The sequence below is a fragment of the Protopterus annectens genome, chromosome 9.part0, assembly GCF_019279795.1.
Source record: "Protopterus annectens isolate FY-2018-M chromosome 9.part0, PAN1.0, whole genome shotgun sequence".
Lineage (NCBI taxonomy): Eukaryota > Metazoa > Chordata > Ceratodontiformes > Protopteridae > Protopterus > Protopterus annectens.
The window spans coordinates 300,186,638-300,209,623 of record NC_056743.1 but is presented as its reverse complement, the minus strand read 5'-3'; the positions used below and the strand labels follow the sequence as shown (position 1 = coordinate 300,209,623).

The window sequence follows — 22,986 nt, the reverse complement described above, 5'->3', positions numbered from 1 at the left end:
GAAATCCAGCACCTGCATAGATTGTACAGATATTCTAATCGTGCAGTAAGACGTTTATCAATAATGGTTGACACAAGAATGAAAAAGAAAATCTGACCATTTAAACAAAAACTGATCTTAAAATTAAGCATTCAGTAGCACAGGTCTTATGCTATAGAAAAAAAAAAACTTTTACATCTCAGTTACCCCTAAAGTGAAATCATAACCTTCTTTCTCATTTTCCTTTCAGCTTGTGCTGAAGGCTACTCTCTGACAACTAAGATACACCAAGCAAGAATAACAGGATAAAACTCTTTTCTTGAAGTTCATTTATTGCGCAAGTAATATCGCAACTGTCTCTGATTTGAGGATAACTAGATTTTCATTGCTTATTACAAAATGTATTCTTCCATACAAGAAAATGGGTTAACTGGGTTGTTAACACAAAACATAGATGGACAAAAGTACAGCAAAAACAAAAAGTTTTGGATGATGTTCTGTAGTTGATTGAAATACAGAGCAGAATGTAAGAGTTTTAGATGCTTTACACCAGTTTTTCTTAATCTTGCTAATTTTTGAATTAGGGGGAGAAGGGTGTTATGATTTATGGCCATATTTTCAAAAGCTCAACTGATTATAACTGTTTCAAAAGTTTTTCAACATCCTAGACTATAAAGAAGAAACAAAACATTTTATTTTGACAAGGATCAACATGCCTGAGTAAACATATGAATTGACAGTGACAAAAGTTTGAAGTGCCTTTCATGGTGTACACAATCACATTGACTCATGGGACCTTACAATGAAATGTAGTTTCACCAGTAATACAATGCAGCAAGTATTTTCACTATCCATGCTATTCATTAAAGCTTTTATGGCAAAAAAATGTAAACAATATTAAAGTAAACCTTCATGTTAAAGTTTCAAAATCAGCAGCACAAAAACTTGACAATGACTACAGTACATAATTGTCAGAGGAGACAAGAACCCCCCAGACTAAGTTATGCCAAATGGGGTTCTCATAGCTTAATATGTTTAAATGCAACCCTCATTTTGTTAGCAAAATCAACTGTGTTTTTGGCAATACATTGCAAAAATGTTCATCCACTTTCATCACATTTCAGTTAGTAAATGCTGCTCTGATATGATAATAACTGTACTTCAAGTTTATATGAAAAAAGCCCTGATTTTTCAACAGAACATAGACATTTTCATAACTGCAGAATGCTAGCATGTACTGCAAACAGAAACACACACAGCTGACATTTGTTCTTCTCTGAGTGCATTCTTAACAACAACAAAAACAAAATAGTTACAGTACGTTTCAGGAGCCAGATTTAACATGTTATACATACATGCTTTGCTCAGTGCCATGCCGTTGTAATATAGTGTGCATTATGTGATATAGTACAACCTAAATTAAATATATATTATACCAAATTCAAGCCCTGGAATTTGGATCTAGAATTTGAAATCTTTTATTTGTAAGTGCGGAATGGGTACTTCCGTGAGCTATCATTTCTGTTACTAGCCTTTGAGCTATGAACATTCCCTTATAAAGGTTTTAATGTTTAAAAAAATGAGCACTGTTATTAAGAATCAAAGAATGCAAGTAACCCACAAAGTACTCCTAAATCCATCATATTTGTTTAAATACCTTCTCAAACATGTACGAGTGCGTTGCACTTTCTCTAGAGCCTCCTAGTACTGACCAACAGCTAACAGGAATAGAATGGACATTTTGGTGAGTCCAACAGAATTTATTGTGCTAATTGCATTGTGTTTGCCAGTTCATGCTAATTATTTCCATACAATATTTTAATGCTGGTGCTTACACATATTACTTTTCCTCCTATATCTAATTAACTGCTAAACACTTTTGGACTTGGGCTTCAAAAGGCTTGCCTAATGACTAATACATCAACTTATTTATCTCTAAATTGCTACGACAGATTCATACTCATTTAATGAAGAGCATTTTCCACATCCTAAATTGAGAGAGATGTCCTCTTTGCCAAAGAAATTTGAAAGCCTTCTTGCCCTACAAGACTGTAGTATGTGCATCATTCAAATGAATAAGAACAAAGCTGTTAATGCACAATTACAAAATATTATACTTACAAGGTACACTATTGTGCCATGTGAGTGTATATAAAAACTAGACTCACAAAATGACATTTTGATGCTTTTGGTGGTGAAACAAAGAAGATCATGAATGAAAGTTTGCTCACCATTTCTCTCTTGAATGCACCTATAACACAGAAGTCTTGCCACATTATTGCAGTGTTTACCATGGATATGTAGATTTTTGTTAGGATATCTCATATTAATATTATTTCATATTAATGAAATTAAAGCAGCAAAAGATAAAACATCAGTGTGCTCAGAAATGGCCAGTATGGAACAACTGTATGCTTCCATGTAGAATCTGATACGAGCCCCTGTTGAAATTATCACTACACTGGCATGTTTTCTATTCAATCTCATTTTTAGTAATAAGTCTTTGTATTCATATACAACAATTCTTCTTCTTATCGTAATTTCTGCTAAGATGCAAGGCTTTCTCTCTTTGTTTGTCTTCTTGCTCTGTCAGTAGCCTGAAAGAAAAAATATCCACTAGTGTTACTCAACCAAAATCCCAGTATAAACAACTGCAAATAGTATTATTGGAAAGTATTAAATATTCAAAATATAAGACAGCATGCATTTTTTTATGTTTCCAGCTGTAGCTCTGTCAGCTACCTGGTGCCACCCATTTTGCTGCATCCCCCCAATCACTAGTACTACCCCTTTGGTTCTAGAGCTATGGAAGGGAAGGAAGGGGGTGGGGAGAATGCATTGTCGCTAGGACTATCCCCCCTAGTTTAGGGACCATCAGGGGTGCGGTAAGGGGAATGGGACAGTGGCATTCCATTAGTTGAACACAGCAGCATATAATGTATTATCCTTATTGTTGGCTTTCACTTTAAAGACAAAATCGGACTTTTTATGGGTACAATTCTGTCTATATAGCCAAGGTTATATGTAATTCAGCAGTGGTATAACTCAAGTGAATTGTGAACAAAAATTCAGAAATCATACAGAATTTTCTATACAAAAATTATTAAAAATTCCAATACAATAAAGAAAATAACACAGAATGAATTTTGGAATTAATCATATTGTTGAGTATTGTGTTTAAACAACTATTTACAGGAAAAAGGAAATCTGAAAATAGAGTGGAATGTTTTAATGAATATATAGTTCAATATCAGCCAAATATCATAAGAAAGAATACCAATAACATCTTTAGAGTATTATTATAATTCTAAGGAGCTGATCTTGTTTAATCCCATAGAATGTTTTGCAGACTAGATGTTTTTTTTTCAATTCTACTTATCTCTAGCTCTATTTTTTCTAAGGTAGTCACTGGCAATGACATTAATCTGTATGACTGTTTTAGATATTAGGAATAAATTACTTTGTCAGTTGAAATGCCATTTTACAGTTTGCCCATACTTTGCAATCAAGTGGTAATATGAACCGTTAACTGCATTTAATGATGGAGGCTGCAGAACTGAATTCAAGTTCTCTGCTTGTAACCTCTAGTTTTGCAATTTAACTAGATGCAGCATCATCTCTGCTGCCTACTCTCCCCTAAAAAGCTTCATCTGTACAAATTTCATTTGATTCAGCACTATAAATCATTATCCCTTTCTAATATTCCTCCATTAAATTACCAAATTAAATACTTTGTTAAACAAGAATAGAACAAAGATACCACCTGCCTACCATATACACTCTGATTTAGTCAACAGTCCAGTCCAGCTGAAATTTCCTGATATTACTGTCATAGAGGCATGACACACCTCATATTTATTTTATTTTATTTTAGTTTACTTATCCTTTGCTGACTGGATTATTCACACGAGGCTAGTAGCACCTTTTTCAGAGGAGACCTGAGGTAGTATTTATATTATTAGAAGAAATTTGGCCAGGGCATTGGGGAACATACCTTACTCATCATGGCTGTGAGTGGGACCTAATTTGCATGAACATTTCCTATCTCTATTCCAGGTGCAGAGGCAAGACAAAGACAAAAGGAGAACATGGAGTGGTGAGAGCAATGGAGAAGAAAGCTAACATCAAGACTGGATAATGCACATAGGATTCTGAAGAGATATTTCATAGAAATCTCTTTGATGGAGGCGATCCAGTCAGGAGGGCTACAGGATGATTACTTAAAGAAATAGTGATGCAGAGTGACCCAGAAAATGAAGATGATGTTTCCTGGGGGTACATTAGGAAAAAAATACAAAAAGAAGAAGCAGAGACAATCATGAAAAATAGTAGTGAAATGGAAAACATATGCAGACAAAGTAAAAAAAAAAAAAGAAGAAGAAAAGGGGAGTAGCAGAATAGAAAAAGATAGAAGAAAATGAAGAATGAAGTACACGGTAAGGATTTAAAATAAAGATGACAAATGGACAGGTATGAATTGTGGGAGTATTTCATAGTTCCTTTGGTTGTAAAAGCAAATGAGATAAAGTGCATTTATTCTTATTAACAAAGAGATATTTTGTGACATTATATTTGACACTGCTTTTACAATGGAAAACTTTTTTGGAGATTGGGAAAAACAAAGACTGTAACCCATGGAATATGTATGTGATCAAAGCATTTAACAGGGAAACAAAAAAAAAGAAAATACATGTACAATTTTGAACAGAGATAGAAAGAAAGACTTTGAAAGGACATTTGAAAACTTTGTGTAAAGTAGTGCTGGACACTGCAAAAGTTTATGATAAAAGGAGTTTATGGACTGGTGGATGGGATTATGATATTGTGTTAAAAATAGAAACAGAAAAAATATACATATACCAAGCGTGATAAATGTGGGCATGCATAGGGGTGTAATAAAATACTGAGGACTACCCAAAACATGTTTTTTTTGTGCAAAAGAACCAAAGAACATTTGATTAGTGACTGTGATAAAAGAAAATGTTATATCTGTGGGGAAATGGGACAAAATCTAACAAAATTTGACATTTATCGATGGGTTGTAAAAATGAAAATAAGAATAGAGAAAAGGAAAAAGAAAGAGAAGAAAATTTAGAAGTAGTAGAAATAGAAGAAAAATTAGATGAGAAAAAATAATAAAGAGGACACAGAAAGAGGCTCTGAAATAAGTGATAAAGAAGACAAATTGAGAGATATTTAAAAAAAAGAATTCTAATGGCAAAAGAGTAATGGACAGAAAAAGAAAATTCAAAAGAGACAAGTACAAAAGAAAAAAGGACAATGATGAAAAATATACACAGCTAATGGTTGGAGGTTGGTATTATGGCTAAGGTGTTTAATTCACAGACACAAGTTACAGTTTTTTATTCTCACCTTTAGAAGGGAAATTGGATAGGCTTAGAATAGTCCATTAAGGAGGTTAGCCAGGTAATTAGCTATGAACACATGAAACCATGAATCTAAGGAAAAGGGAAAAAATACAATTTTGGAATGTTTTCTGTAAAAGTGAATAGTATTAGGAACATAGTAAGAAAAATAGGGATTTTGGAGTCGTGTAATACATGGGATGTAGATGTAATTATATTAGAGGACACAAGATTTGTAATAAATGAAGGAAGACTACAAACACAGAAATATGGCAAGGAAAGATAATATGGAATTTGGGAAATGAGAGATGTTCTAGAATAACCATATTCTATAGAAATATAGTGAACATATTAGATGCAACATTAACAAAATGGCAATATTAACCACTGCAGATTAAAATGGAAAGAGATAGTATATATAATTATAACATTACATGCTTATACTAATTGCAAAGAAAGGGAAAGATTATTTCAGATTTTAGACTATGTAGTGATACATATCAGTATTATAATAACATGCAATTTTAGTTTTGATTTAAGACGCAAGTATAAAAAGAAAGGAAATGATATAAGAAATATATTAGAAGTAAGATGTGGTAAGTTAAAACTCTGGGACAAAAATTCATGCACTTACAAAAGGGTATGTATAGAACTGAAATAATTATTTTACAGTGTCAGAAGGAATATATAAAAATAAGCAAAGGAATAAAAAGGATAAATGAGAAAGCAGAGAAGGAAGAAGGAAAGAGATTAGTAACACATTTATGGAAAGATCATATTGGTAAGAGAACATTTTATAAACATTGGTCTGAATGGTGAATTATATTTAAGGAAAATATAAAAAAACATTTTCTACAGTGGCAATATGATGTGAGAAAAGTAGAGAAAGATAAATATAAAAGAATATATTACAATGCATTAAAGGATTTAGAACATAATGATAGAACGTGACAAAGAAAAAGAATTATATGAAATAAATCAAGAAAAAATACAAGAATTGTTATTTAAGAAAATATACTTTACGAGGAAAAATAAGCATTGAGTTACTTAAACAGATTAGTAAAAAAGATGGTAGTGTATGACAGAAGTAAAAATGTAGAATAAGAAGTAGAAATAATTTAGGAAAAGATTATAAATAGCGTAATGCAATATGTACAAGAAATGTTTAAAGAAAAAAGAAGGTAGTGAGAATAACATGGAAAATAAAAAAGTTAACAGAACAAGTGAATAAAGAGTTGGAAAACAATATTTCTTTATAGAGCTAGATAAAATATTAGGACAAGTAAATCTAGATTCGGCTACAGGACCAGATGGAATAGAGTATGAAATGTATACAAACTTAATACATTGGGAACATATTTTTTTTTAAAGATTTTGAATGATTGGTTAAATGAAGGGTTTATCTATACCAAATTATATAGAGGAATACTTAAATTCATATAGAAGAAGGAAGATAGAAGACAATTAAAAAACTGGAAACCAATAGTACTAAATAATAATGATTATAAGATATTTATGAAAATAATATTAAATAAATTTGAAACTAAAATGGAAGAAATTATGGAAGATGTTATATACAGTACATACAGTATAAAGGGGAATGGCTGTCAATAATTATTAGTGGTCATTAGAGAAATTGTGGATGATACTATGAATAGAAAAAGAAGTGAAAATCATGATAGGAGACCTTAATGAGGCATTTAACACAACTGGACATGAAATCTTATGGGTAACAATGAAATGGTATATTATAAGTGAGCAAGTTAGAAAATTATGTATGTCAGTGTATAGCAATAATAAAGTAAAAATACTTTCTAAATGGCTAATTAAAAGGCAAGAGGTACATGTGAAGAGTGATGTAAGACAGGGATGACAATGAGTTGTATACTCTTTGTATTAGTTATGAATGTGAATAGTATGTGAAATAAATTATAAAATGAAGGAGATGAGGTATACAAAGCCAGAATCATTAGGAATTCTGACGTTATATTAAATGCAAAAGAAAAAAAGAAAAATAACTAAGATAAAAGAGGTAATCATTTTCACAAGTGAGTGTTTAGAAGTGATGGGATGGCTTTAAATAAAGAGAAAGGTGATTTAGTAAAGACTGGGTATATATTTTATAATAAATTAAATTTCTGTGTTAGGTATAACATTTGGGAATAAAGACAGTAGTACAATTCAATGGGAAAAAACAACAGAAGACATAAAAAACTTATCTTTTCTGATGAAAATATAAATTAGCATTCAGAAAAAAGTGTATTTATAAATGCAGTACTGCCGGTAAAACAGCATACATGGAAGTGTATGTATGTTGCCAACGGTATTTGAAAAGGAATTATTGCAGATATTTTTTTTTTCATTTCTATGGGTTTCTAGCTTAAACCCTGTAAAAAGAGGAATTTTGTATGTAAATAAAGAGGGAGGAGGTTTAGAGCTAATTAACCCGCTGTTATATGCCGCTTCATTAAATTTGTACGTATTAATGTGGATAAATGAAAAATATGAGAGATTACTAGTAAAATTATACAGAAGTATGATAAATATTGGGGTATGGGAAAAATAGTAAGAGAGATAAAGAGTGCATAAATTAAGAAATAAAATGTTACCAAGAAAAATATTTTTGTGGAATATAAAAATTAATTATATAGAAAAAGAAAGAAAAGTATGGTGTAAGAATGTAATGATAAAATATTATTATGTAAAACCATGAGAGAAACTAACAGATGAAGAAATTAAAGCTATAAAAATAAGAAGCGAATGGTGTGATAAGAAAAGTAGAGTGTCAAGATTTTTGTGGAGACTGGTAATAGATAAATTACCGGTAAAAGGAAATATGCCATATAAAAAGAAAAGTGATAGAATATGTTTACATTGTCAAGAAGAATAAATTACTGAACATATGTTTTGAAACGTAAAAGAGTAAAACATTTTTTGGGAAAATTATGTAAAGACTATTTTTCAAAGATATAAAAGAAGTGAATAAAATAAATATGTATATGATTAAATAAGGATATTATAAGAATAGAAGTAAAGATTATGTTGGAAGGATAGACAAAATTGTATTTTCTGTCATATGGGTTATATGGAATGAAAGAATAAATGAAATTATGTTTAGTAGTAAATGGATTTTAGAAACAATATTAGGTAAAATCAGATAGTGGTTATGGAAAAAGGAGTGGGGGTCTAATAGTGATGGAATTTTAGTAAGAATATAAAGAAAACTATTAATTTGTGTAAATATATCTATATAGCTATATATTAGTACATTTATAAATATGTAAATATGTTATAAATAAGAGTTATTTTTTGCATATAATGAAGGACCCCCTACTCTTTTCTATAGGTGCTATGGGATCTTTTATATTCACCTGAGATAAGACCAATTCAAGCAGATGAGTCCTCTGTCTAAAGGATGGCACATTCAGGAGTATAGCAAACCCCTTATGCTGCAATGCAGTGTCAGTAATCAATCAACCTGGTGTGAGAATAGAACTCACAGCATTCTGTACCAAAGGTCAGTGTCTTACCTGTTGTGCCACTGACACTTGTACTAAAATTTTATATTTTGTGGGTAGACCATCATACTTTTATTAGACAACAAAATGGCTTGAATTAAAAGAAGCACTAACAAGTGGACTATAAAGACATCTAGTGATGTCCTCTGAACTATTACTCATGTTAATTTTCTTTTAAAATATTTAGACTATTGGCCAGAGCTATAAAGGCCTCAGCATCTAATAATTTATATGGTCAACAGTGAAAGCAAAGCAATAAAGAACTCAGAGACCACTAATGTTATTACCATTTAAAGATTTAAATTAATCTCTCTTGGCATAACTCTGGACAGTAAACTCACAGACCATGCTTACTTATGCCAGCTGTTTACACAGCATTTCACCCACGTAACACTATTTTCTTTAGAAAAATTAAATGCATCTCTCTTTGTACTGAAAATATATTTGGATTGGGAAACCACAAACCATCCTTAATTATGCCAGTCATTTGGGTTGGGCTTCTCTATTCAAAAGTGGATTGAGTTTCAACTTCTTAAGTTCATCAGATGTTGAACTCCATGATCACTGTTAACAACTACTGATGAAGTTTTCATTTGTGCACTGAAAGCAGTCTAGTTTATATGAGCATTTCTCTTTAGTTTTCCATAGTTATGTAGCCATAAAGATATAAGTAAGGAGGTGAACTATTACACAAGCAGGAGGATAGAGATGGTATTTTCCTTTCAAAATATGTTTTTTGTGCATGTATTAATGAAGCAAAGCTTAATCCCATGTTTTCATCCAGGGGCTACAGCTACTCTGGGTACAGGCTGTAGGGTTGAAGACCACAAGTGAAAAGACAGTAAAAGTGAAGAATTATTTTTGAATTTTATTTCTTTTTATTTTTAATAACTTTAAAGTAATATATATATATATATATATATATATATATATATATATATATATATATATATATACATATACACACAGACATATATATATATATATATATATATATATATATACACACAGACATATATATATATATATATATATATATATATATATATATATATATATATATATATATATATATGTATAGAGTTTCACTTCAGAATCATGAAATATCACAATACTGAATTTCATAAAACTTTATAACCTGGAAGCCCAAAAGACTGAAAACACACAGTATACATATACTGACTATAGAGAACACAAACTAGATTACATTCCACCAAATATAAGCAGGGGGGCAAGCCATCCTGCACCATCTATGTGGGGGGCTGCACCCCTCCACACCCCCCTGCTACTAAAATATATCAACTCAAAGATTGCACTTCACTACACTATCATGAGTTATATTGTAGTATAGCAAGTTAAAAGGGAATGTTACTAAGATTAGAACAGGCAGTCATGAACACGTTTGCCATTTTTTGTCTGTGGATTGCAATCTTAGACTTTATATATTTAATTAGCAGGGGGTGTAGGGGGCGCAGGGGTACTTGCCCCCCTGCCCATATTTGGTGAAAAGTGCTATCCTTTGTCCTGCATGTGTTTCTCTGGGTCCTTGCATTGGAATTTTGTCATTCTTTGTGTTCTGTATAGTTTCAGTATTTTGTGATTCAGGATTTTGAATTTTCAGGATTTTGGGTTCCGAATTATGAAGTTCAGGATTGTGATATTTCAGGATTTATATATGTATTATAAAATATAATATTTTCATAACTGCAGTACCAAAACGTTGGTAGTTCAGAATATATACTGCTATAATATGCGAGTTGGTTTAAGGGGTTTGGATGTGTTTCTATAAGTGTTCTGTGAGGGCTAGGCAAGGGGATAGCTTTCATTTTCTGCATGTTTTTGATGCATATTTTTGTGTCTGAGTTTGTCTTGTGCAGTGATAATGGTACATTAAAGGATTTTCTAAGGTAAGGTAAGGTAAGGTGCAGGGTGAGGGTAAGCATGCATTAGTAAAGTAGAGTAGGGGAAGAAGCCCCTACTCTACCTTACTAATGTGTTAAACCTGCCCCTTACCCTAACCCTGCACCTTACCATTGAAAAACCCTTTCAATAAAACTATTCAGACAAACCATGGCCTAATGATATTACTATGGATTAGGCTTTTTTGTTTGTTTTATTTTACTGTATTTTTAAGTTAGAATAATCAGAGAAGTAGAATTTTTTTATTTGCAATTCATTTCCTGTGGGTTTGAGTTTTTTTGTCAGTATATTGATATGTCAGCACTATACATTGCCAGTCTTTTGCATCTACATTTTTAGTGTCTGCATTTGGAAGTATTTGTGTTTTTTTTTACCTTCATCAGTGCAGCAGCACTACACATGCTTATTTAGGAAGGTAAGGCTTTTTATGTTTGTGTGTGTGTTCCTGTATATGTCTTTGTGTAAGGGATATAAATGCTCTTAATTGTCACTGATTTTGCAAGAAGGTCAATAATTTTGTCATATGTTTTGGTCTGTTCATAGTAAAGGTTTTTTTTTTTTTTGGAAAATGGGTAAGGACTACAGCATGGGCAGCCACGGTGGTGCAGCGGTTAGCATTGCCGCCTCACAGCAAGAGGTTCTCTGGTTCAATCCTCGGCTGGGGTGCCTTCTGTGCGGAGTCTGCATGTCCTCCCTGTGGTCGAGTGGGTTTCCTCCCAGTGCTCTGGCTTCCTCCCACATCCCAAAGACATGCTGTAGGTGGATTTGACACTCTAAATGGGCCCTAGGCGTGAGTGTGTGCATGTGTGTGCCTTCTGTGGAAGGTTGGGTGCCAGGCTGGCAACTCGATACTGTAAAACTCCACTGCCAATCATGAGCGGACAGGTGATCTGCTGTGGTGACCCCTAACCGGGAAAAGCCGAAAGAAAGAAGGTAAGGACTACAGCAAGTAAATAATGATAGATCCTAGAGTTAAAGACTTAATAGTCTTCAAAAAAAGCATGCTGATGCAAAGTTATTAGGACAGTACCTACCTCAGATTTCATTCCTATGTCTCCCATTTTTAGCTTGTTTTGCTCCTTGATTATTGAACTAAGATGTTGAGAGGTATAGGAAGTGGGTTGCATTAGGTTGCACATGTATTCTGACAGTAGTTAGTTAACAAGATACATTCCTGTGGCAGCTATATATTTATTTGTTCATTTGATCAGAATCAAAGTTCTGTGCGTGGCAGTGACAGTTATACAATTGGCTGTTGTTGATGGTTGTGTACATGCTAGAATATGTGGAACATGTATGTTTTCTTTCAACTGGCCCTGCTTTCACACAACCTCTCTGATTTTGCCTCGTGTTTTTTTAACACAAATTAAAAAAATTAATTACTACTTAATATATAGGCAAATGTACATTTGTATAAAAGAAAATAAACCATGTTAATATGTTCACAGTTACAGTCATTATACATCACATACATTTTTTATACAATTATCAATCCAACGTTACATAAATTGCTCAATTTCTGCTTTCACTTAAACCTCACTCCTCCTCCAAAGCATTATTCTGCATGTATTTCTCCTACAATTTCCATTTTCTCTATTTAATTTGCTCCTACACTTTTGTAGAGATAACACTTCCATTTCTTTTGTCTCTGTTACAATATTCATTTCTTCAAATATAGTTGGTTTACTTTAATTTCCATTTTCTAGGAATTGCTTTTTTTGGCAGCCATTATAATTAAACTTAGCAAGGTCTTACTATGTCTGGGCAGTCCATATCCTGTATCCAAGCTGAAAAAAATAATTTCCTTAGTTGCACTCATTTGCTCACCCAATATTTCTGACAGAGTACTCTAGAGAATTTTTAAAATCTGTCAACTCTGTTCCTCATAACATTCGTGTTTTCTTTTTCCTTACAAATGAATAAGGACTAGTCATAAAAATAATGGTATACATTTGAGTTTCAGACTTAATGACCTTCAGAAAATGCATGATGATGCAAAGATTGTTATTCTAACAATTTCCAAGTATATGAAAGCAATATGATATCAATGAAGTATTTACACAATGGGCCAAATTCAAAAAACGTTGCTGTCAGTGTAATCTGTCTGATTCCGAAAGACCTGCTCTTAGTGTAAGCGACTTAATTTGGTGTAAGGCCTTTCTATAAACAGGCTTGCAAAGAGGAATTTACACTGAGAGCAAGTCTTTCGGAATTGGGCCTAATGTATTCTGACAGCAATTAGCTAAGGGGATGCATTCATGTGCATCTTTTATTTATGTACTTATTAATTCATTTTTGTATTTAACATCTTTATTGAATTAACACTTAAGACCTAGACAAACGTACATTTGATTAATGAAAACAAACCATATTAATATATTCCCAATTGCACATATTATACATCACAGATATCCTTTTGTACATTTATCAATTCAACATTACATAAATTGCTGAATTCCTGCCTTCCCTTAAATCTCACTCCTCCTTCAAAACATTTTTCTGCATGTATTGCTTCCACAGTTTCCATTTTTTCTGTGTAATTTGCTACTACCTTTTTCTAAAGATATCAGTTCCATTTCTTTTATCTCTGTTACAATATTAGATGCTTCAAATTTAGTTGGTTTAGACTGTGGTTTCCATTTTCTAGTAATTGCGTTTTTGGCAGCCACAAGAATTAAACTTAATGAGGCCTTCCTATGTCAAGGCAATTCAGAATCTGTAGCCAAGCTCAAAAATAATTTCTTTAGTTACACACATTTGTTCTCCCAATATTTTTGATAGAGTGTTCTGTATGGAATTTTTAAAGTCTGCCAACTCATTTATTTGATAGTGACGAAATGAATTAATAAAGTTTTGCCATGTTCAGTCAGTCACACAAGTGGCTATGTTTGATGGTCACATCTGTGTCTGTGTGTCTAATATATATATATATATATATATATATATATATATATATATATATATATATATAAAATGGAATGTGTGGTGGTATAGATGTCCTTGAATGACCTTGATTTCTCGAGTTTGTAGGTTAAGTACTATTCTAGCTGCCCTTGTGAACCATTTTAAGACTAACCAAGTTCCAGTTTGGTATTAGATTAGCCTTACCAGTCCCATGTTTAATAATTATATATTACCCCTAGTGAGAAGAACTGGGATCACACCATAGAAAATTTGAAGAAATCCATACATGGAATAGGTATTTAGGAGTTGCCTGTTCATTAATAGTAGTACAAGGGGCAGTCTTGGGAAAAATCTTCTATTACCTATCCATAGATCCAAGTTGCACTTGAATATGGACACATATGAGCTTTGTTTTACATGGATGGGGAGTCTGTTCTAGAGTAATGGTATCCTATGTGAGATACATCTCTCCCTCCAAACTGTTCTGTTGATGTTGCAGAAAAGGTTTAGATCCGTAGAACAAGTATTTCTGATGGCATGATGGCATTTGACTTGCTGATGTACATTAGGTCCTTCAGTACTGGGATGAAGGATGCTAGGCACAGGTCACCTATTATAAGTCAGTAATATAATGTGCATAGTAATAGGGCTTTCAGTTGGTCTATGTAGGACATATTGTTTAGGCCGCGTATCCATTTAATAAGGCATCTCTGTAAGCATTCAAGTTGTATGTGTCTGGACAGATACTTGACAAAGGGAGCATTATACTTAATGACTGGCCTAATAAGGGCCGAGTAAATGGGGATGTGACATCCCTAAATATAGACACAATTCCTTTGTTTATAAGCTGTGCAATATAGGACTTTCTTACAACACTGAACGCATGTTGGCTGAAAGTTAAGTCACTGTCCACATAAGTTTCCAAATCCCAAAAAATGGTCAACTGTTAGGGGTGTATTGTCAATGTAGTAGTTCTCTGGAGTAGATGACCTCCAAAAAGATACAATAATTCATTAAAGAATTTTTTGACATTTAGTTTTAGTCCATATTTTTGGCAACAGTTATTTATTTGGGCTAAAACTTCCCACAGGATGGCTAAATCAGTTGCTGTTGAATACCTGCTCCTAGGTTGCAGTTATCTGCAATCTCAGTCAACTAGAGACCTTTGGTATTGGCTTTTACTTGAAAGAAGTAGATGCCAAACAGGTGCAGTCTCAGCACTAAACCCTGGGGGCACTCCACTGGTGACTGGCATCTTTGTGAAAGTAGCTTCCACTATTTTGATCTCCTGTGTCCTATCTGTCATCCAGATGGCTATCCACTGTGTGATGTTTGGGTTTATTCCCTGTTTATTTAGCTTTTCTATTATGCCTGAGTAGGGATTGTGTCTAAAGCTTTGTACATGCCAAGGTATGTGTTGTGTACCATTTTATCTTCATCCATTTCTTTGGTGACCTTAAGGAAGTCCAGCAGGTTGAGTAAATTTGAGTCGCCTTTGATGAATTCAAACCTAAACAGTTCCTGTGCTTGGAGGTTTCCAGTGTCCTTGCTGATTAGTTCCATGTTAAGTCTTTCCATGGCTATGCATATGATGATGGTCAGATGTATGGGTCAGTAATTGCCTGGATCTGTGGAAGGTCCTCTCTTATGCAGGGGAATGACAGTAGTTTTCCATTTGCCTGTTTGAAAACCTGTATGGAGACTGAATTTTAACAGTATTGCTAGTGGTTTTCTAAACTGTGGTTCATTCTAATTAAGATGCATCCAGAAATATTATTAGGAACCATTGACGATATTTCTTGCTTTTAATAGCACTTTTAAGACTTTTCAGGTATATTTTGTGGGACATAGAGGATGGAGGGGAGTCATGGATAGTGTTAGAGCTGAATTTATCAGCCAGTAAGTCTGTTATAGCTTCAGCCTCAGTGTAGATAACATCCTGTGCACATGATAATACGTAATGTACAGAATGTGTAATGTCACATAATAAATCTGATTTTTGTCTCATATTTTGATTTATTCTTTGCAAAGTTAGAGTTTTTTTCTCTGGCAGATGAAAGAGGACTATAATCACTAAATAAGGACATACATATGAGTCGGGAACATATTTTTGAAAGTGTAATGAGTTGGCAGACTTTAAAACTTCCTTGCAGACTACTCTGTCTGAAATACTGGTTGAGCAAATTGGTGGAAATCAAAAGTCTACACCAACCATACTAGAAGTAGTGAATATAGTAACGACATAAAAGATCTGAAAGTGGGATCTTTAGAAAAGAGTAGAAGCAAATTACATTGAAAAAGTGTTAATTGTGGGACCAATACATGCAGAATAATGTTTTGGAGGAGGAATGAGGTTTAAAGGAAGGCAGGAATTAAAATGAGTTATGTAATGTTCAATTGACAATGACAGTATAGAAACTTATATGTGATGTATAATGCTTGCATCTGACAATATATCAATATGTTTTTTTTCCTTTATATAAATGTATGATTGCATATGTCAAATGTGAAAATTCACTAAAGATGTTTCTTGTTTAAAAACATAGTTTTCAGCAAAACACATGGTCATACAAAGTCTATTATTTTAGACAGAAGAACAATCTTTCACAAATGTTTGTTCTCCCATTACTTTTTTGCTTTCTACTTGACTCTTCAGCTAACAGTTTGATGGGTGTGTGTGTGTGTGTGTGAGTGTGTGCGTGTGTGTGTGTGTGTGTGTGTGTGTGCATGTATGTTTGGGCTGTGCAGTAAGTTGCAGAGTGTATTCTGACAGCAGTGAGTTTAGAATACACATTCATCTGGGGCAATTATTTATGTATTTACTCATTATATTGATCACAATCAAACAACTGAGGTGTATAGTCATAATCACAGAAATACCTATAACTAATGGTCACAACTTTGTGTGTGTATTAAATTGTGGGTAGTTATTATTTTATATTATTATATTCTGATGTCTAAGGTATACATAGTGAACAGCTTTAATTGCCAGGTATAAGGGTTGCTGGTTTGGTTGCGGCATTATGAGCAGTGTGCATCTTATAATGTCTAATCATTTCCACAATGGTGCAGCATATAACATTGTTGTCTCACAGCACTTGGTTCTCTGACTGAATTTTTGGCTGTAGCTCCTTCTGAGTGGAGTCTGCATGTACTCCCTGTCTATGTGAAGGCTTTATCCAAGGGTTCTGGTTTCCTGCTCCCCGACCCTTGTGTATAATGTATGCCTGTGTCTATTTGTGATTTTACTCTCATTCTAGTCTAATACCAGAGGGATACACAGAAGATAACTATATTTTTTGAAGGCGTACAGAGGCAGGCACTATTGCCTGAAAGGATTTATATGTTCTTGCAAGCATTTATCTTAGTATTACTATGCTGTTAGCATTGAACATTACCACCTTGGGCACCAATTATTGTCCTTGAAAATAAAGTTCTTTCTTTACTTGTGATTTCTGTCCAGGCCATTATTTGGTGGAAAAGTAAACAAAGCTATTAAGATGCACCTCACAGCATCCAGAACCCCATGACTTTTGTGACCCTAGTGGCACCCAGCCCCCCCTGCTTAATTTAGTTAATACATCCACAGCCTATTCCAGTGGAGTCTTAGCTGGTTAGAGTGTGTTAGAAGAATGGAGGAAATTTTTTGAAGGAAAGATAAACTGTGAAAAAACACACAAACATGAAAGAAATTAATCTGGATAGTATGGAGCCAGGATGGGGGAGGGGAGATGGGAGAGGATTGACAGGGGAGGGGCACTGAAGAGGTGCATGGAGGACCAATATCAAGTGGGAGTCCATGGAGACCTTTGTCTAGGGCTCCATTCCACCTAAGGCTAGCCTTGTTGACTGCAGTCAGATAAGTAAGGTGTATATAGTCCATGAAGTGGCTATGATGAGTAGGTACTTGGGCAGTCTGTGGATGAAAGTGACTGACTCCAGTTGTTCTTTAGGCTGTTTAACTTCAATGAAAAAGGTAACCAAAAGCAGGGACCAATGGTGCAAAAGAAGGCACCACCAACCAGGAATGAACTCCAAAACAGTTTATTCCACAAACGCTAGTACAGTTCCAACACGTCATCAACGAATGAAAAGCAACCACTGAACAACCCTATATATATACACAAACCTATTAACATCAATTAAATCAATAAATCAATTCTTAAAACAGTTAATCAATTAGTTAATTATTCTAAAATGAACATTTTCACAAAGTAAAATTCATTCAATCAATGAAAAAGGGAACAATAACAGTGGTGACAGTTAAATATGGGGCTTTATGGTATCTCTGAACAGAAAAGTCAGTATGATGTCAGCAGCTGTCTGTATAGTTGTTTCTGTTCTACTTGTGGGTCTCTAATGATTTCTGCCAGTTTTGCTTGCATTGGGTTATGTTACTTGTTGGCATCTCATTTCTGGACTGGGGTTTGCTTAGTTCTTTGCCATGGGTGATAGTGGCCTGACTTCTGGTCTGACCAGGCATTGTTTTCATGTCTCCTCTGTCCACTATTTGTGCTACTCCTTGGGCTTATACTTTTTTCTGCTGTATCTGTCCATAAAGCTCATGCTGTTGGTGGTGTTTCTTGTTGGACTGCAGAATGGCAGTGCTTGTCCTGGCTATTGTATTGCTGAGATTCAGATTTAATACATGTTTATTTATTTTATTTTATTTTACATTTGTTAACCGGGGGTGTCTGACTGAGCCGAAAAGGCCCTTTTTCAGCAGAAGCCTGGGGAGAAAAGCTCCACATAGAAAAATTACAGATACATTTAGACATGATCAGTATGCACACAAATTACAACAGACATGATTTTACAGTGGTATGCAGCACATCAACAGTTACAGTTGAGAGAGCAAACAAAAAAATATTTAAAAATAAAGGTACTTAATAGATTTATGGTGTACAGCTGAAATTTGGAACATAGGTAGAATACATACATAGTACACAGGTACAGTACATACATTGTAGATTAGCCAGTGTTTCTGAGAATAGTTTTCAATCTTAATCAAGTACTCATACCTTATCCGCTTTTACTAGCCTGGGGAGCAATCATGGCACTGCCAACTTTGCTTGAGATGTTGCCTGATGAGGTCTTTAAAGGAGGCTTTGGATGATGTGTTTTGAATGCTAGTGGGGACAGAGTTCCATTTTTTAGCCACTGAACTACTATATAGTGCACCTCCAAAGCTAATGTAGCTGTTGGTGACTTCTAGTAGTAGCTTGCTTGATTAACTTTGTAATCTCTTGGATCTAAGTTTGTTTCCATGCTTACCTGAGACACTTCTTTTTTGCTGTTTAGTGGCTACTGCTCCTGTTGTATGAGTTTGGCTCCTGACTTGTTGCCCTTTGTATTTAGAACATTTTGATTTGCTACACTTTGTGTTTAGAACATTCTGCACATAGCAGGAACACTGCAAGAGGAACCCCATTTTTTTCAGTCTTGGCTCCAAGGGCTGTTTTTGCTTCCATCCACCTGCTCTGACTGTTCCAGCTGCATTGTGCTTCACTGTCTACTCCACCACTTAGCTGTCTTCTCTGGGTGGATACTGAACTGCCTATTCAAGAAATTTGGCAAGTGTGCCCACCTTTCTATTTCTTACTCAAACTAGCAGTCCATTTGTCATCCTACACAGGAGGTCTGAATTGAGAGATGATAAATCAGCAAGTAAAGGAGAGCAGTATTGTTCATAGGTTTATACTAGGCTATCTGTATAAGCCTATTTTAGTTTTTTGTGCTTACCCTTTCCCCATAAATAAAAAAATACTGTGCCCATTAGTTTGTTGTGCCCATTAGTCACACAGCAGTGACACAGAGATGATTCAAACCTATGATCTCCCCCTCCCCAGGTCAAGATTTCTCTTGGAGCAGAGCCAGCCTCTGCTCTGCCTCACATGGTGACCATATCATCACACACAGGGAGTCTCTGTGACAAATCTATATCCCCAGTATGTCCCACTTTATATTACTAATGCTCTAAGCCACAGTGGAGTGTGTGGATTTGGTAGATTTGATTTGAATTTTTGCATGTCCATTAATTCATTCCGGGTTGGACATGGCTTGGTTATACACAGCACAGTCTGAGCAGATGGGATATGACTCTGAATAGCTGGAGTTTCTTTTTCTTCAGTCTGGCAGACAGACAGATTTTGGGTCCTTATCCTTTTGGTGACTTTTTTGGGGTCTCTCCAATGCTGCAGGTGTCGGGTGGAGATACATCCCGGATGGGCATTGTATGCTCGATCATTGGTCTGGAACTGAATTCATCCTCAAGTCTTGGTGAGTACCTTCACGAGGTGGATCCTGTTTTTCACAAAACCTGGACACATTATGCAGGCCAGGAATGTTGTCAACAGTATGGATAGGACAGCACTTTTACAATACCATGACAAATCAGGTAGAAATACTGGATATCCTGGGCTAGTGACCAACTATGGAAGAAATGTTGGGGCACTTATTGAAAGTGTACACGCCAATTGGAACATCCTTAATGCAGATCACAGGCTCTCGGAAATAGTGGGAGCTAAATGTCTGTTTTCCTTTAGAAATGGCAGAAACCTTGGGTCCCTCTTTAATCACTATAAAAAAGGAAAACATCAGCCTAAGGAGAAATTGCAGAGCACCATCCAGGGACAAATTGCTATAGGATGTTGTCCATGTGGTCATTGTACACATTGTAGTAGACTATTAAAAAACAACAGTTTCACTAGTAAAAACACAAGTATAGTATATGACATTTCCTTCTTCGTGAATTGTAGTTCTGACTGGGTTATATATTTGGCCACCTGTCAATGCTCAGCTTTTTTTTGTGGGCCAGATGTCTAGAGCACTTAAATATAGAATTTCTGAACACATCAGTGAAATCAAAAATAAGAAACATACAAATGCTCTATATAAACACACTGAAGTTCATCAAACAGCTTCTTTTCACTTCACAATTATTGATACAATTTTGGGTATCAAACATAATAAATCTGGATGGCATGAATTGTTGAATGCAAAAGAGAGAAAATGGATCATTAAACTGGGAGGGCTTTTTGCCCCAGGATTAAATGAACATTTGTAATTGGTTCATTGGCTAGTGACTCAGTATATTAATGTGTGTTTTTTTCATTGTATCAGTACACTAATGAAGGCTTAGTGTATTTGAAGCCGAAACCGGTTTGTATTTTTTGTATACTGATGTTTTGACTCAGTAATAATAATATATAATTTTTATGGCATCCACTATCTACTGGTTATTTTTTGGTTTCACAAAACCTCACTGAGACTAAACTGATATCTGGACTGTATTTTATATAGCATATTTCATGGACAGAAGTAGGTTAAAAAATAAAATAGATAGCTGGGTGCACAAGACACAGGATAAAAAAGTGCCCAATCCTAGGAGGTGTACTGATGCCAGGACTGGGGAAAAATGACAGTGTAGAATCCTCAAGACATGGAAACATTCCTGCAGTGGGGCTAGGCCAGGCTCAGGGAGAGTATGGTCCCCTGTTGTAGAAAGAAGTAGTAGTCCACAAAAATTGCAAAAACTAATAGGCCAAAAAAGAGCCATAAAGATGATAGAGTGGACTACTGAGGCTAAGAAAGAAATTATGTATTGTTACTATTATACAAGAAGCCCAGAATTTCCAGACAGAAGATATGCAAAAAGATAATAGAGAAATAAGAGGAAAGAAAAATACCTGCACAAGAAAAACTGCCAGAAGCTTCAAATAAAAATGTGTGTTCGTTAATACAATAGATTTATGAAAAACATTATATAGACCAAGAAACCTTGGGCTGTTTGGAAATAAAAGTGACTGAAGAAGTGCAAAAATATAAAGACCAAAATATAAAGATTTTTGAAAGGTATAAAAAAGAAATATGGACATAGGAGAGAAAGAGAAATACGATATGGTGCAATATTTATGCAAAGAAGACAGCCAAATTAATCAATACAAAAAAAAAAAGGGCAGCCACAAATATAGTCTAAGAAAATACAGGCAAAGGTATCCAGATATGGAAAATTTTACAATACAAAAAAATAAGATCACAAAGCGGGAACGTAGAACAGAAGATTCGTAAAGTAGAAATAAAAAAATAGAAGCTGAAGTTATGGATTTCCTGCAAAGTCAAGGATTTAGTGTAGAAAGTCTAACATAGGATATATCACAGCATGATGGAAAAACGAGTTCCCCAAGTAAGGAGAAACAGGAGACATCTGAAGAAGAAATACGGACATGGGAAAGAAAAAGAGATTTACTGTGGTGCAATGTTTATGCAATGGAGAAAGCACAACTAATCAATACAAAAAGAGCAGCACCACAGGTATTTGAAGAGAAACATAGGCAAAGGCATCTGGATATGGAAAATTTTACAATACAAATAAATAAGAAAACAAAGAGGAAAAGTAGAAAAGAGGTTTAGTACTGGAGAAGCTATAGATTACCTGAAAAGTGAATGATTTAGTGTAGAAAATCTAACTCTGATAATATCACAGCAGGATAGAACAACAGATTCCCAAATTAAGGAGAAAACAGTGGAGCGGGAAACATCTGATCAGTTGCCATATGAAGATACTTTGGAGCCTTCCATAGGAAACAAGTACAAAATTTCAGTTGGAGTTGGACAGCAAGGGAAGAAAAAGGAAACTGTGGCAACTCTGACACAGTCAATGTTGTGGAGTGATAGGCCAGGAAGTTCCCATATGAAAGAATAATGGATGACACGGAAAGCAATTGAAGAGAATGTGGCACAGGAAGATGCTTTGGAACTTTCTGTAGAATGCCCACATGAAATGGAAAACACAGAATGTGCCCTTAGTTTAGAAGAAAATTATCTAAGAAAAGAGTTGCTTGACTTAATAGAGATGGATAGACAGATTAAGACCAATGAAAGAAAAAGACCACAGAAAGTCAATAAAATACAAAAAGTTAGAAGTTTGATAAAACAAATGAACACAGTAATCAGGACTGTTCATAGAGATTCACGCGATATAACAGAAGTAAATAGGATATATTACTGTGCAGCTAAATTAATGACAGATAAAGTCTTCCCATAAAAACACAGGGCAGTAAGGGAAAGTAAGGGGAGAAATCAAATGCTATCATTGAAATATCGAACAGAGAAAAGTATAAAGCAATTAGGACAAGAAATGTCACTGCTAGAAGAGTACAGAAGAGGGAACAGATCAAGAAAAATACTCAGAAAGATAGATGCGATAAAAGCAATGCACAATATCAGAACAGATCAGGATCTGTCATGGACTGTCACAAATAATAAACTAAAAATATTAGCACAGGCAAAACAACTTA

The 22,986-nt window shown here is 34.4% G+C and overlaps 1 protein-coding gene across 1 annotated transcript in view; it reads right to left on the bottom strand.

Moving 5' to 3' along the window:
• Positions 1–299: 299 nt before the first annotated feature.
• LOC122811200 (EF-hand calcium-binding domain-containing protein 4B-like) overlaps positions 300–22,986 on the bottom strand; it is a 1,881,211-nt gene continuing 1,858,524 nt past the window's right edge. The window contains exon 19 of the mRNA XM_044082881.1: positions 300–2,576. Coding sequence (XP_043938816.1) covers positions 2,489–2,576 — 88 coding nt within the window. The 3' untranslated portion in view covers positions 300–2,488. The remainder of the gene's footprint in view (positions 2,577–22,986) is intronic.